General features: G+C 37.7%; 1 protein-coding gene across 1 annotated transcript; it reads left to right on the plus strand.

The window, feature by feature from the left end:
* Positions 1-5,031: 5,031 nt before the first annotated feature.
* On the plus strand, positions 5,032-15,125 carry LOC581227 (sulfotransferase 1C2). Its single transcript, XM_030990849.1, has 8 exons — positions 5,032-5,139; positions 7,039-7,218; positions 9,419-9,546; positions 10,060-10,173; positions 11,777-11,903; positions 12,594-12,688; positions 13,734-13,932; positions 14,693-15,125. Exons 2-8 carry the CDS (start codon positions 7,053-7,055, stop codon positions 14,797-14,799), a joined length of 936 nt encoding a protein of 311 aa, XP_030846709.1. The 5' UTR covers positions 5,032-5,139; positions 7,039-7,052; the 3' UTR covers positions 14,800-15,125.
* The last annotated feature ends 2,147 nt before the right edge of the window (positions 15,126-17,272 follow it).

Here is a 17,272-nt window from a genome sequence, read left to right on the forward strand (position 1 = left end):
CACCCCCCCCCCCTGGTCACACGCGGGGTCACACATTTAGACCAGATTCTGGTCGTTTTTGATATTTTACCTTTGAGTTCGTGCGCATGCTCACTTCACGAATCCCACCATTCTCCGCGAATATACTTGCGCAATTCTCTTGTACATAATTGGACTAACTCTAGTGTGCGAGGGGGCGAGCACGTCGCTAAGGTGTACCAATAGAGAAAAGTCAAGGCAATTCATGATATGTTATCTATTGTTATTAATCTTATAAATATAAATATTGTTATTAACAATGAAATCGGTACTAAGCGGAGAGTATTCCCCAAGGGGCCTTTTTATTATGTATTTCACTTTTTTTTGTGGCAGGGGAATCTCAAAAGGATTTGGCAATTGTTTACATTACAACTACAATTTTCGCTTTTTTTCTGTGTGCGTCGGGTTATGAATTTATTTGCGCATCCTGAACCTTCACTTTCAAAATGAAATTATGGAAGCGTTGTATCATCCGCTCAATCCGACTTACGTGCATCCCGCCTCCCCCCCCCCCCACTCCGAGAACGGATGTATACCATGCGTGTTCCCAAAAAGTCTGGTAAAGGGGTACTTTTCACGCACCAAAGTCCGGCTTGTAGTACCAAATATCCGTTCCGTATTGACTTTACACACCGGACTTGGGGGGGGGGGGGGGAGTTTTCAAAAGGAGGGAACATGCATAAATTATGCGTACCTGGGACTGGGACGGGCATAAAACAATTACGAATTTCTGCATATTAAAAAAGAAAAGTTTTCAAAAAATTGCGTTTCCAGCATGTGGGTGCCCGGGAGTCACTAAGTTAACCTTTCAAAGATTATTGTATAACAAAAAAATATGGCACTTTCTCTGCACTTTTGTCGGAAAAAACATAGTAACCCAGCACAATGTCGTCTCTTTTTGCCTTGGAGAAGAGCAAAATAGCGCGCTTCGGCAGCTCTCGCAACCCCTCACTCGTTCCATTGTGGTCAGGCGGCTTTGGGGTGAGCTGCTAATGAATTTACTAATCGTTAGCTTTCTTCTGGTACTAAACTTGTTTTGATTGGTTGTATATTTTTGTAGCAATTTACCCATTCACATAATGGAACAACCTGCCCGATGAAACTAGTGGCCCGTGACCCCTGTACTTAACATCACTGTTTGGGAGTTAGTTTATGGTCAATTCCTTTTATGAGAAAATTCCGAGCAAACCTTTCAATATGAAAATCTCTTTTCCGCAGTTTCCGAGATTAAACAATAATGGCGATTGTAAATCCTGTATAATGCCCTGGGTGTTTGCATTAAGTTTGACTCAATCTACTTCAATTTAAAGGTAGTTATAAATATGCATATGGCTCCGGTTAGTCTCATTTCACAACGCCCCCTATCGTCAGAGCATGATCAGAGTCAGCAGCCTAACATGTTAGCCTATGGACGTTTTTTTAAAAAATCGTTAAAAATTCATTTTTTGTTTAAACGAAAAGCACATCCACCCCGACGTACGTTATCACTAGCTCTTTCATTGGAGCCCTCATGTCTCATTGACTTTTGAAAGTTCACCCACCGTAATTTTTCAAAATAGGTTGCAAGCTCGTCATTGCCTATAATACACATGTGAAACAAGTCTAACTTTGGACTCAGTTTACCAAGCGATTTGAAGATTATAGGTCGAGCACACGAAACATAAAAAGCATGAATTATCATAGATCACTTCTGCCTATTTCATTATGTCCATTTCATCCAACCCCCCACCGTAATTTTTCCATTTAGTAAAAGCAAACATTTTGCCGAGTTTAGCAAAAACATGAATATTCATGAACTATCAGACAATACAGCCTTTATAGTACGCAACGTATAGTGAATGGGAATGGGCGACGATCCGTTCAGCAGGTAGAGGTCAGTGGTTTGTGCTGGCAATGTTCACGCGAGCGAAAATGAGACAATCGGAGCAATATGGAAGCAGCGAGTTTCGGGACCATACTGCTACAGTCGACCTGAGATGGCGCTAAAAGATTCTGCGGTAGTACGTGTTTCTAGTACAGTGTTGCTTTAAAGAACTACGGTCTTGCTACAAGATTTGTGAACCGTTAATTTCCTCATTTCTTCTTTAAAATTCAAACAGGTGCTGGCACGGGCGATGGTATCTAGATGAAATGACAACAGGCCCGGATGCCACACTGTTGCCCCGACCCATGTTTCGACTTCCACTCCAAGACCCCCTGCAGGTGGTTGCTTAACTTCGTGTCTATGTGTGTATGTCTTTTTATCATTGCGCAGTGAAAGAAAATAGAAATAGTTCAATAAAATAAACTCCTGAACATCACATAGAATTGTTAATGTGTTTCTTCTTAATGTGGCTCATGAGGTGCGTGTGTGTGGGCGCGGGGAGTGTATGTTTGTGTCAGAGAGTGAGATTGGGGAGTAGGGCTATAGGGAAAGGAAAAAGAGAAAGCGAAATTAAGATAAGAAGAAAAGAGAGAGAGAGAGAGAGAGAGAGAGATTGTGAGAGAGACAGGGAGACATAGAAATGGTGGATTAGGGCGACGGATAGAAAAATGAGAACAAGAAAGCGAAATATAGACAAATAAGGAAATATTAATAGCGAGAGAGAAAGAGAGAACGACCACAATAAAGTTAAAATAGAAAAGAAAAAAGAATAATGACAAAAAATAAATACAAGCAAAACTAGACGAACAAACAAACAAACAAAAAGCAGGTCAAACTATCATGTCGATCTGATCAGGTACACGATTCTAAGAAAGAATGGTAGTATCCTGATAACACAAAAAAAAATATGATCAGAAATACGCAATTTAAAAGCAAAGAAGTGTCATGTTACAATAATATTTAAAAGCAGTGTAGAAAAAATTCCATGACAAACGTGAGTATGATAATTTACCAAATAAATCTTTTATACCAATAACATCGGGAGGCAAAATATGATTCCTCACAAATTCTTACGATATGTTTTCTTTTTTCTTTAAGGTTTACACGGGGGTTTACAAAATGCAATTTCTAAAATGCACTAAAGGAATCGTTTAACAATACAGATTTAAATAACGAGGAACCTTAACAGTGATAGTTATATGTTATTATTCTTCCACTATATTGCCAGAATATATAGGATTTCTTGCATGCTTAACATTTTAATACAATGAACTATTACGTCCCATTTAATTATCGAGTTTAGAACTTGTTTTAAGAGCAGAAAAGTTAAAGGGCACTTTAAGCACTCTAGGAAATATTAATTAATTAATTAATGAATTAATTTTTTTTTTTTTTGGGGGGGGGGGGGGGGAGTGAGCACTTATTTTTTTTTGCTCCCGAAAATTTACTTTACAGTAATTGTGCATATAACTAATTATATGTATTAGGGATAGTTGTTATTTCAGATGTGCATCAATTTTTTCTTTGAGTAGGGATGGTTTTTCATGGTGGAGATTAAAGATAAACTTGAGTACTGGTAATGCGATTGCATTGTCAAAGAAAAGGTGTGAATTGGATCAGAAAAGTTGATCATATAGCATGTAAGTAATGGTGTGTAATGCAAGGTTCTGGAGTCATCAAAATCATCATAAATTTGGCAGAGTCTTGGTACGTAAAGTAACAATCACTTACACAGATAGATGTATATGGGACAACACACATGGTGTCGGGGCTAGTACTACCCTGATTTCCTTATCTTTCTATGCTCATTACTCAGCCAGTATACATTTTCTTCCAAAATTGTTTGGCACATGACATTTATTTGTAATCTTGAACATTCAGTGTATTTTTCGTTAGATTCTGTGAGAATTCATTTTCTTTTTTTTACCAGAACTCAAGTTTATCTTTAAAAAAAAAAAAGGTTCGGGCAGGATTAATTGCTTGCAACTTATTTTGTGTAAAAACATTAGTTTTGTCACAAGTGGGCTCAATTACCCATGCTATCTTCTTCGTCTTCTTCTTCTTGGTTTCCTCCAGGTTTGGAGAACTGCGGAGTGTATCCTTCGCAGATTGAGTAAATAGATAATAGACAGACAATACAAAACTGGGTACATAATATCAAAGATCACAAGATGTGCAGATGACAGCTTATGCAGGAGCTGCTTTATTCACAACAGAACGTTTCGAGTGCATATCTAAGATGAATGTTATGGATGCAGCATGGTAATCCAGGGCCTGGGCAGTTATGGGTGGGTCATCGTTGACTCCAAGGAGGATGAGATTTGTGGTGACATCGGCCACGAGATGAGGAGGAACTAATTGTTTACTCATTATCATGATCCTATCTGTTTGGATTGAAATAAATAAAGATTAAATTTGAATTTGAATTTGAGTTTGAATTTGAATTTGAATTTGAATTTGAATTTGTTCAGCATTCAAAGTACAGGTAATGTCAAGTTTTATAACGAGTATTTTTCACCTTCATTTGTTCTAATTAGTCATTGATGAATATCGTAAAGTGACTTGGTAACATTGATGAAGGTTGATTAAAAATTTGTGGCAATTTACATTCACCTAAAATGTAATTCAGTTGTAATAATATAGTTGGGGGAATTAAGGAATCCATCAGATCAGTTTTTCCCAATTTGTATCATTAATAATGGTCCTTTTTCACTCAAATTTTCCGATTATCTTTAATTGTACATCGAGTATTGAAGTCACTACCTTAGCACCGCTTAACAATGTTACAAAGTCCCTTCAATGGAAAGGTTTGTGCATTTGAAGTTACATTAACATTATAGGCCCGAATTCACAAAGCAAGGTTTGAGCTCAAACCTCCTTTTGTTTCGCCAAACCTCCTTTTGTTCTTTACAAACCAGGTTTGTGAAAAACGCGTAAAACGCGTCATATGACGTACGAAAACCAAGGTTTGTCGACAAACCTACTTTGTGAATTCGGGCCATAATGTTTATCACTGTCAAAGTGCGTGATATGTACATATCAAGCTCTATCAGACATTGTTTGCTGAACGTCCTGCCGAAAAGGTTGTTGACAAATGTTTTTATAAACGGCCTTTTATCTTATCCCCTAAAATGCCTCTATATGTGTAAGTTGTGTGTACCATTGTAAACGGTTTGGTTGATTCGTACTCTAATGACGGAGGCACTCTATTATTACCAAGATTTTAAAAACATATATAAGAAGGCGGCCGAGAAAGGGTAAGTTTTTCTACACTGTAGATAAGTGAGGTAAAAATATGTACCCGATATAAGCTACAAAGGGGACATATAATGTTTGTTGGGTTAAACATTGCCCTATATTGGGTAAATTTTACCAAAAAAGCCAGTGCACGGTTGCAGTCTTAGCATGAGCAGGTAAAGGCCATTGCAAACCAAATTGTGAAATACACGGAGACAAAATACTGGATGAGTGCTCATGAAAGTTATGTAATAATTCGTCCTTGTTTTCACGAAGTGACGGTAGTGAGGAAAATCGTAACGCAAAGTGAATGCAATTTTTTTTCACTACCGTCACTTCGTGAAAACAGCGACGAATTATTCATTTATGCACGATCAGTGCTCTCCACTATACACTGGTGGAAGTGTTTTTTGAAAAGGGGGAAACAAAGGCTATTTATATAGCACCCCATCGCTGTAGGAGTGATAATTTCAAAATGAACAAAGTGGGACCTCTTCATGTTTTGAAGATCTGTGGATATACGGGGTCATTTGGGACATGTGCTAACCTCGAACTGGTCTATTAAAGGCTCGACCGTTCACATATGATGCGGGAAAACCCGCGGCGTTTTTTTTGTATGCCGTAAAACGTACTACATTCAGTTTTCTGTGTAAAATAACACAGGGCGGTGTCAGACCAAAGAGATACCAGCAATTTTCCCGATCTTTCTTGAATACGCCAGTTTACGGTTGCAGTCTGAGCATGAGCAGATAACGGTAATTGCAGAACAAATTGAGAAATACACGGATACGAAGTACTGAATACGTGCTCATAAATGTTATGTAATCATTAATCATTTATGCACTCAATGTTACACAGATGGAATTTTGTTTTGAAAGGGGAAACAAAGGCTATTTATGTAGCACCTCCATCGCTGTAGGAGTGATTATTTCAAAATGTCCAAAGTGGGATCTCAACATCTGTGGATACTCGGGGTCATTGCAGTAATGTGCTAACCGTGAACTGGTCTATTATCTAGATAATTCACTTACGTAGGTGAAAGACAGGCTACGAATTATCGAGATTACTATTATCTATATAATTGAAAGGCCAGTGCGCATGTACCGTACAGGTAGATATGCATTGTGACATCACACGCTCAATCAAAAGTAATGCGCAATGACAATGACAATTTTATTCTCATGTCACCCACATTAGGGTGTTGGAGAAGTTTACAATCAGTGTGAATTTGTCAATTTAACACTGTGCAATTTACAATACAAATTGAATTAATGTTAATCAATACAAAATAACACTATCGCGTGAAAAATACTTAAAAGTTCATAAAATATTTTGTGAAATGTCATGCACGCATTATGACAAGTTTTGGGGGATAAAAAGGGAAATTAATGGGATAGAAATATATAAAGCAGTTACAAAAATAGTGAGGCAATGACGACACAAACGGATAACCAAATTGGCAATTTGTGTGGTGATTAGCTAAGTTCCATAGTTTTTCATATTTAATTTTGTTTATAACTTCCTTATTAATTATTTAATTTCACTCAAACTTGTTTTGATTGGTTTGTCTGATTTGTCCGCATCTATTTAAAGCAAATTATTGTTGGAGTGGACCTAGACCCCGTTTACAGTGAGAAAAGGGCCCCGTAATTTTGTGCGTTTACAGTGCTAGGCCAGGCCGCGGCCTGGCCTAGCACTGTTAACGCACAAAATTCCGGGGTAACAGTTGGCCCCGCAACTGGCCGCGCATTTGGTGCGTTTATAGTGAGAAAAAACACTGTGCTCGATAGGAAAGACATATATAATCCATTTTCATGATTACAGATATCCTTTACTGGAAAAACCATCCACCCACTTCATTCGATAGGTAATTTTAGTAATAGTTTTCCTTCGTCTCGATTCTTTATGTATTTATACAGATACAGGCAGCAACATGAGTTCAGGTTTTTCATCAAAGGTCCCCGATTGCGTGGTCCAGACATGCTACGAGTACGAAGGCGTCATTATGCCTGTCTTCATGCCCTTGTCGGTGCTGAAGCGCGTCAGGGAATTCAAATGTCGACCCGATGACCTGTTTATTGTGACCTTTCCGAAGTCAGGTAGATATACAGATTTATTGCGATCCTAAGAATTTAAGATTTTAAAGGTAAAAAAGACCAGTATTGGAAACGCCCCAATTTCAAAAAATGAAATGGAAGCTCTTATTACCAATCATGTGAAAGAATATGTTTTGACTAATACATGATTATAAAAAAATTGCCGGGAAACCGCCTACTAATTGATATATTTGGTAAATTAGTTTATCTATTGGCCTGTGAGAGATAAACGCAAGTGTCGCGCATGTGTGCATAGTCCCATATACATCTTTCTGTGTGCAGTGCTTGTAACTTTACGAAGACTGGGCCAAATTTATTATCATTTTGAGGATTCCAGAACCTTGCAGTACACACAACAACTTGTATGCTAGATGATCAACCTTTTCTGGTCGATTCCACAACGTTTCTTTCACAATGCAATCGCATGACCATAACTGGTCTTTATCTTTAATGTGAATATCATTTTGTCTAGAAATCATGCAAAAATGTAACTAGGTTATTGAAACTTGGTTCTTAAATATGAATCGTCTAATCGGACAATCAGTAGAGGCCCATTAAAACAACACAGGCAGTCACAGACTTAATTGTGCATGTTTTTTTTACAGTGCAAGTAAAATACAATAATACAAACAGTAATATTAAGTCTCTCAAATTTTCAAAGGTTCTTAAAATTAGTTACATTAATACATTAAATGAAGCATAATCAAAGGCTGTTGTAACCAGCAGTATTACTAAATATCTCACTCCCATCAGTGACAAATAATGCACGATATTTATAATGAAAAAGTAGAAGGTCAAAAAACAAAAAAGAAGTGTGTTTATGGAAAAAGGTAAGTATTGTGGGCAACAGAAAACAGAGACTTTAGAACTCGATTGAAAATATCCCATCTAGTCTCTTCACAAAGCCTAAGATCGCCCGGCCCCCCTCCCTCACTCCGTGAACGGAGGGATACCATGCGTGTTATCAAAATGTCCGGTACAGGGGTACTTTTCACGCACCAACGTCCGGCTCGTACATACAAAAAAAAAAAAAAATTACACACCGGACTTAGGGGGTGTTTTCAAAAGGAGGAAACATGCATATGCGTATACCCTAAATAACACTGAGTGGAGGGGCCGGGTAAGATCGACTCTAATCGGACTTGAATTATGGCAGGCCATTTTTTCATCTAATTTTACATCTGGTTTAATAGTTTGTATAGGGGGTATAAACTACTTACCATTGTTTGAGCCCAAGTCTTATAAATAGAACTTGATTAAATATTTTTTCTCAAATGAACTATCAAAAAACGTAAATCCTGTAGATTTAAAGTAACAGTTTGCACACACTTGCGAGTTTAATGCCAGGATTGGTGAGAGCAGCCAGCCATGGCATAAACGGACTACCTTAGGTCAAGTCCAACTTAAAGGACCCCTCCAATCAAAACGGGCTTACCGTTGAAAAAAAGACGTGTAGACGAGTTTTTGACGGACATTCCGAATATGAATGATTTTTCCTAGAAACCATCAATAATTCTGGAATCTAGCTTTAAAAATACAACTCGGACCGCTCAGAAAAAGCCCAGTTTCGGAGCTGTATTACGCAATAGGATATGACGTCACTGCAGGAGAAAACATAGCAGGTACGCCCGCTCAGCGCAGCGAAAGTATACAGATAACACTTGTGTCTGGATAATTCTTTCCTTGGTTATGTAAGAATTTCACTGTGAAAGAAAAGGAGAAATGACTAGAGAAGACAATGAGAGCGATGCAGTTGCAAGTGATTTCAATAATCAATCGGACAGTGATCAGGACTTTAGGAAGTGTTTGAAGAAGTAAATTTCACTGCACTTTTCATACATAATAATGAAACCCTATCAGTTCGAGCCATAGCTAGGGCCAGAGCTCCGAGTCGACGATTTGCCGATTAATAAGCAGGCCTGAGAATTACCCGATTTAAAAATTTTAAAAATCCTTGATTTTTTCCCGTTTTTTTCTTCCCGATTTTTTCCGCCGAATTTTCCATTTTTTCTCTATTCTCCCCTATTTCCCCTATTTTGTTCCCAATTTTTTGTTGTTGGGGGGAATGGTGTTAGATGTCTCCCCCCCCCCGAATCCTCTTCTATTTTTTACTCAAGGGGGCGTGGTTGAGGGGAATTTTTTTTTTTTTTTTTAGTGCTCACTATCACCCCTGAATAAGACAATTTCTATTTTCACGTACAAGGCACAACGTGGGTGGAGCAGCTGTGTCTGTTAATTCAACATGACGGTGATTTCAGCAAACTGGAAGGCACCCATGTCATGAAGGCGGTTCCATTCCTTGAGATCGTGGAAGACAACCGAAACCCATCGGTAGGTACAATCAGGGGGCGTCGCTAGACTTTTTTCAGTGGGGAGGGGGGGGGGGTGAAGAGGCCGCCAATTACCGACAAAACTAGCCACCAATTACCGACATATATATAAATGCCAATCTGACCTATAAACTTTGCTCTTTGTTATAATATAAGAAGCGAAAGCGTATTACATTACGTCCTCATGAAAAAAATATTTAAAAACTGTCGCGTAGTCTACTACGAGGTTTAAACGAGGATAGCCTACCTTTCTAAATTATGAGAGCATGTTAAAAAACAATCCACATAATGTTTAATGTTTTTCAATCCGCATATAAATACAAAAAATGAGAGTACGTGCAATCACCTTGTAAAGTGGGTGTAAGTCCATTCAGGTGGTTCAAGGCCCCTTATTTTAGCATGTTAATTCACAATTGTAAGATTTGACTATTTCCGTACTGACTATATTCATGTTGACTATTATCATACTTATTTAATTAATAATGTCTAATCTTATATTGTGACGTCATTTTAGTCATCGCCAGTAATCGACAGGGCTGAAAAGATGGCGTCACCAAGGATACTCAAATCTCACTGCCATTCGCCTTTCCTACCCGAGGATATCAGCACCGATGATCCGAAAGCTAAGGTAAATTTGTGGCTACATTTTAATACCTTAAGCCCCTTTCAAACCGGATCTGCTTAGACTTGCGTAGTGTGGCGTACCGAGTACGCCAAACGTAGGCTGCGTATTCATGAAAACAATATTGCTTCGACATAGTCCCTGCGTAGGTAAAATGCGTAGGCTTGCGGACAATGGCCAATGGTTGCATACCCTGTGCGAAGGCGTACCTACGGCATATGCAATTGGCGTGCTTACATGTTCGATTGCGTATAACAGGCGTAAGTTTGCATACGTTTACGTAGGCCTGGCGTAAAGGGTACATAGGTTTGCTTACAGTTGCGTATAGTTGCTTACTGTGTGCAGGTAGAATCTAGGACGCCTTTGTACGCTTTTACTGCTTCGTCGGACTGGCGTAGGGTAGCGTACTATTTCGTAGGCATGGCGTACAGTAGCGTAGTGTTGGCATATTGCTCCGATTGTCTCATTTTCGCTCGCGTGAACATTGCCAGCACAAACCACTGACCTCTACCTCCTACACGGATCATCGCACATTCCCATTCACTATACGTTACGTACTAAAAGGCTGTATTGTCTGACCGTTCATGAATATTCATGTTTTTGCTAAACTCGGCAAAATGTTTGCTTTTACTAAATGGAAAAATTACGGTGGGGGGTTGGATGAAATGGACAAAACGAAATAGGCAGAAGTGATCTATGATAATTCATGCTTTTTATGTTTCGTGTGCTCGACCTATAATCTTCAAATCGCTTGGTAAACTGAGTCCAAAGTTAGACTTGTTTTACATGTGTATTATAGGCAATGACGAGCTTGCAACCTATTTTGAAAAATTACGGTGGGTGAACTCTCAAAAGTCAATGAGACATGAGGGCTCCAATGAAAGAGCTAGTGATAACGTACGTCGGGGTGGATGTGCTTTTCGTTTAAACAAAAAAATGAATTTTTTAACGATTTTTAAAAAAAAACGTCCATAGGCTAACATGTTAGGCTGCTGAATCTGACCATGCTCTGACGATAGGGGGCGTTGTGAAATGAGACTAAACGGAGCCATATGGATAGACTTACGTAAACAATGTGTACTTTCTGCGTCTAGTGTTTATGCCGAAAGTCACGTACCCTTTTGCGTCCCTCAGCGTATAGTTACGAAAGCCAGCGTAGGGTAGCGTACGCTTGGCGTAGTCGGTACGCAACACTACGCAGTTCTACGTATGGCCCGGTGTGAAACCCGCTTTAGTCACACCAACGAGACCCTTGTCACAGTCCAGAATCTCCGGCCGTGTCAGATAATTACCGGAGTGTTAAATTCATATTCGCTCGTCGCTAAGGTTACTGGTTCTAAACAACAAAACTTGCGCACGAGGTTAACCACGAAACCATTCAAGCAACGGGCTGGATCAGGGTAGGGAAATTTCAACATTTGGGGCTGGAATGATTCCCACTTCCCTGGGTTCTTCACTGGATTATGATCTATAATGTATGCAATTCGCATTCTGACTACTTGGATAAAATTATTCGTAAAAGGTGCATAAAATAAAATAATCTAGGCACTTCACAGTTACATATGAATACAATTTGGTAACATTACGAAAATATTGAGTTGATTTGCAGGTGATTTACGTAGCCCGGAACCCAAAGGATACGGCTGTTTCCTACTACCATTTCTGCCATTACATTCCACCCCTGCCGAGCTATGATTCTTGGGATATGTTCTTTGAAGAGTTTCTAGCTAACAGGGGTAAGTCGTCATTTAGAATTTTATACTCAAGAAGGGAAATTTTCTGAAAAATGAAAACTGAACGTGATCGCAGATACAGCCGAAGACTATTTCAAAAGCTTTGTCAATTACTTATTGAAATGTGTGGTCGTACTAATGAGGTATTACGCAATCTGACCAATGTTTCTATAATATATTATTATTATTATTATTATTACTATTATTAATGATTTCGTGTAACCTGTGCGTGGGAGGTAAAAAGTGAACTGGATCACTGTAATCCTTGTGTGTCTTCTCTCGATATAACTGATTGGGGTGCACAGGTGGACCACTTTACCGGGGTTCCCCACTACTCCTATACGACTAGTGCAGTGTGTTCTTAACGTGCAAAAGTGGTGACTCCCCTCTACAATCTAAGATGCTACCCGAGGGACTTCCCCCTTTAATTCCCACTTTACAGACCAAGGATTCGATGCGAAAACCAACAGCGCGCAGCTACGGAATCGGCGAGCCCCGGAACCATACTGCTACTGCTGACTTGAGGTGGCGTAAGAGGAGATTTTGCGGTTATGCTGCTAGTACAGCATGGCTTTAAAATATGGGTACATTGAAAACACATGCTTCAAACAAGATTATTTTGGCAATAATTATTGAAATAACTTTTGAGATTATATCTTCAAAGTCATTGCGATTGCATTATTTTTACCTTAGCTCCTCAAGGATCTTGGTTTGAAAACGTGTTGCCATGGTGGAAGAGAAGGAATCATCCAAACGTTCTCTTTCTCAAGTACGAAGATATGAAGAAGGTGAGTTGTATCGTTGTATCCACTAAAATATGATATTCTTTATTTACTTCAATCATTTAAAAAGTATGGGTAAATTTGTCGAAAATTTTGCAAGCATAACTGAAATAGAAGGACAGAAGTACATATATTTCAACTTTGTACCATAAAAGGGTCCGGACATTTACAACATGAAAATTACAACCGGCCAATTCTTTTATGTTACCAAAATGAAAAGGCGCTATTTCGGATTGGTTTGGATCTAATAGCAAAAGACAATACCCCCTGTCATAAAAACTAATTATCATATCAAGCCGTTCCTCTATAGCGCATTATGATATAACGTCCTTATGCACTTCCAAAAATGTTTGGTTATTATTATTATTATTAAAACTCGCTTTAGCTCTGGCAGCCGTTATCAGCACAGCATTTCAAGAAATGACTCCCATCAGGTGCTCATTAAACACCTGGGTGGAGAGTGGCAAATGTGCCTTTATTGCCTTGCTGGACAAGTTACTCCTTCAGCGAAAAGCCCCCTTAGAATATGACCCCTAACAGATGACAGCTATCTTTGGGTAAACGTATTAGATTCAGTTTTACGTGGAATCATTATGTTTTATATTTTCAACAACAAGAACAATAACAACAATAAGAATGATAATACTAATAATGATTATGATGATGATGATGACGATAAGATAATGATGGTGATAATGATAATAATAATATCACTACTACTACTAATATACTACTACTACTACTACTACTACTACTACTACTACTACTACTAATACTAATACTACTACTAATACTAATACCACTACTTCTGGTACTAATAATAGTAATGATACTGATAATGATACTGATAACGATGATAATAATTACAATAACAACAATATACGTACTTTATAGCTCTTTTTCTAAAGATACGAAGCTAGTTTTGTAATAGAAACAATAACAATGTCTGTAATCTTGAGACCATATTAACAAAATATATCATAATTTCAATGGTGAATTTTTTTTGATAATGTTAAATAAGATAATTCTTAATTCCTCATACGAATTGTAGGACCTACAAGGAGCCGTACGACGGATAGCTGAATTCATGGGAAAGCCCCTTTCAGATGACGTCATCGAGAACATCTCAGAAGCTTCTACGTTTAAGGCAATGAAGAAGAACCCTTTATCAAATCCCGATAGTCTGATACAGAATGGCAACCGGGAGTCCGGACTCGGACAACCAAGTACATCCTCATTCATGAGAAAAGGTATCAGATGAATGAATAGACGGTATTGGCAAAATACAAAACAAATTGAAATTAACCCCCCCCCCCCTACACTGGAGTAAATTAGATTGAACCCTCTTCTATTACGAGGAAAGGTATAGAAGATCACATCAATTATTATATAATATTGGACGGATTTGAGCGTGATACAAGAATCTATTGCTCGAGCTATGTCAATATTGAACGAGTCGTAGACGAGAACACTTTTCTTTTCTTTTTTTGCCCCCCAAAAATTTGAACATCGCGCCGGCCGATATTTCGTTCAGTGTTGGGGGGGGGGGGGGGTATGAGCACTTTTCTTCTTCTTTTGTGGCCACAGTCCGTTGGTATTTTCTGGTACCGCGGGTTAAAACCTTGACCATCATGATTTTAAACCACTAATATAGCTTATCTTTGACATCCAAATTCAGTGTCCAATCTCTGGGCTTGTGTTGTCTTGATGTTTTTCTTGTTCCGTGTGGTCTTTCTCTTATCTTATGCCGGGCTTATATCCTTTAAAAAAATTATTAAATGAGACTGTGATATTATAAATAAAAAATATATTTTAAAATTGATTTTCTGTATCCCCTCCTTCCACTTTTAGCTAGCATTATTTATCTCTAACCCATTCTCTCTATATAATATTTTGTGTTATGTTCATACTTATTTTTACCCCTTTCATTATTTATTCTTTCATTTCTTGCTATCTTTCTTTCTTTCTTTCTATTTTCCTTTTATCATCCTACATTCAATTCCTCACAAGGTGTGGTTGGAGACTGGAAGAATTATTTCACTGACGAACAGAACAAGCGATTTGACGAGCTGTACAATAAGGAAATGGCTGGCTCTGGACTTGAATTCGAGTTTTAGGAGTTGCTGATAGGCCGTCTTTGACCATTGCCATCGTCGACTGAAATGTTATGAGGAGGGCTTTGTCCAACGTCTGCATGAACTATAGCCTGATAGAGAGATAGATAGATCGTCGACCGGAGTGAATATTGATTTTTTTAAATTTTAAATGACATTAAAATTGTGATACACATTCACCTCCAGCTCTCAAAAGAGGGCAGTAGACAGTTGTATATATTCTTGTAACAGGACTTCAATTCTAGTTATTATGATTCTTGATAATTCTATTTTTTTTTGCTATAGATTAATGCTGCATCGTCATTTAATAATTTATAGTAAAGTAAATATATATATATATATATATTTTTTTTTTGGGGGGGGGGGGGCTGAAATATCCAATTGTTGAATTTATTAAATAATTGTTTTACATAAATTCTGTCATCAAATGATTTATGTTTTGATATGATAAATCTGAACAAAATTTGTTCTTGATATGTTTCAATGCAAAGGAATATAATCATCGGTATCAGCATCACCTTTCTTTCGAAATAGTGTAAAATACATTCATGTTTATGTTACGAACCTTATACATATTCATGTATGTTAATGTAAATTATGTGCATGCGCAAAGGAATGAACTGTAGAATGATGATTTCTGATTAAAAAAAAACTAAGTCAATCTGCAAATTGCACAGACATTTTTTTCCTCGAATTCATAATGTTGTTACTGTTGTGTGGTTATGATTTTATGATATGGTTTTTTGATATAATGTCACCTTGCTGTGATTCGGGATTCGAACCCGGGACCTTTCGCACCCCACCGAGGATCATACCACTAGAGATTTAAGAAATAAAAATAAAAAGGTAACTTTACAGTAATTTTGAATATAACAAAGGATATGTATTGGGGATAATTGTTATTTCAGATGTGCATCAATTTTTTCTATCAAGTTGGGATTGTTACTTGTCGTTTTTCTTGGTGGTGATTTAAAAAAAAAAAGTTTCGTGGGGGGGGGGGGAGATTTATTGCTTGCAACTTAATTTGTGTAAAAACTTTTTTTTTGGTCACAAGTGGGCTCAATTACACATGCTTTCATTTACTCATTATCATGATCCTATCTGTTTGGATTGGAATCAATAAAGCTTGAAATTTAATTTGAGTTTGATTTTGAATTTGAGTTTGAATTTGAATTTGTTCAGCATTTAAACTACAGGCAATTGCACGTTTTATACCAGGTATCTCTCACCTTAATTTGTTCTACATAGTGCATTGAAAAATATCTTTATGGAAATGTTTGTGCATTAAAAGTTACATTTACATTCTAATGTTTATCACTGTCAAAGTACATTTGTACACTTTAAGCTCTATCAGTAGACATTGTTTGCTAACCGTCCTGCTGGAAAGGTTGCTGACATATGTCTTTATTAACAGCATTTGATCTATCTCCTAAAATGCCTCTGTATGTGTAAGTTGTTTGTGTCATTGTAAACGGTTTGGTTGAATCGTACTCTAATGACGGAGCTGGTATATTATTATCAAGATTTTAAAACATATATAAGAGAAAGGGTAGGGTTTTTTTTACACTGTAAATAAGTGGGGTAAAAAATATGTACCCAATATGAGCTACAAAGAGAACATATTATGTTTGTTGGGTAAAACACTGCCCTATTTTGGGTAAATTTAATTTTGTTTAGCACAGCTGTGAAATTCTACCCACCAAACATGCATGTTGCATTTTTTAAAGTCGAACACTGGGTAAAATTTTACCACCATGTTTTTACAGTCTGTTAATTCGTCACATTAAAAGAAGTAGGGCCTATATATTGTGGTTTAGTTTACACATAACGGAATTCCGACAGTTAGGGTTAGTTAGTTTCTTTTTCTGTTGGCACATCAAGTTTGACCAAGGAGAATCCTAGGGTGTTCTTTCCTCAAAGTGATTTGTAGAAGAGTGAAGGAGAGAAGAGATTTGAGAGAGAGAGAGGTAGAGGAAACGAGACAGGGAGAGACAGAGAGAAGGAGGGGGTGGGAGAGAAAAAAGAGAATGAGGGATGGAGGGGTGGGGTTTAATACTCGATATTGTTTATAATAATTATTCTTGACAGTATTATTAGTAGGCCTAGTAGTGTTATCTTTATTATAATAGTTTTGTATTATTATTATTATTTAAAAGCATGTAATTTATCATTTCAAACTCAATGGTTGCATTTAACTGATAAACTGAACATTATAGAGATCTCCCTGCCTCATCTGTTTCTCTCTCTCTCTCTCTCGTATTTCCTATACAGACTTGCTTCAATCTCTATCTCTCTCTATTTATATGCCTGCTCCATGCTTATTCTTTTCTCTCCCTCTTTCTATCTTATCTCTCTCTCTCTCTCTCTCTCTCATATCCTCTTCTCTATAAGATTTCCACAATCTCTCTCTCTACCTCTCTGATATGCCTGCTCCATATTTATATCTCTCCCCATCTCTCTCTCCTCTCTACTTTTC

This window comes from Strongylocentrotus purpuratus, unplaced genomic scaffold, assembly GCF_000002235.5.
Source record: "Strongylocentrotus purpuratus isolate Spur 01 unplaced genomic scaffold, Spur_5.0 spur5_scaffold_19, whole genome shotgun sequence".
Classification (NCBI taxonomy): Eukaryota; Metazoa; Echinodermata; class Echinoidea; order Camarodonta; family Strongylocentrotidae; genus Strongylocentrotus; species Strongylocentrotus purpuratus.

What these genes read in the sequence shown, in the direction of transcription:
- LOC581227 (XM_030990849.1), top strand. Translation starts at nt 7,053, where the DNA reads ATGAGTTCAGGTTTTTCATCAAAGGTCCCCGATTGCGTGGTCCAGACA. An exon ending in TGTGACCTTTCCGAAGTCAG is followed by an intron (nt 7,219 to 9,418) that starts GTAGATATACAG and finishes TTCACGTACAAG; the next exon opens with GCACAACGTGGGTGGAGCAG. An exon ending in AGTACGAAGATATGAAGAAG is followed by an intron (nt 12,689 to 13,733) that starts GTGAGTTGTATC and finishes TACGAATTGTAG; the next exon opens with GACCTACAAGGAGCCGTACG.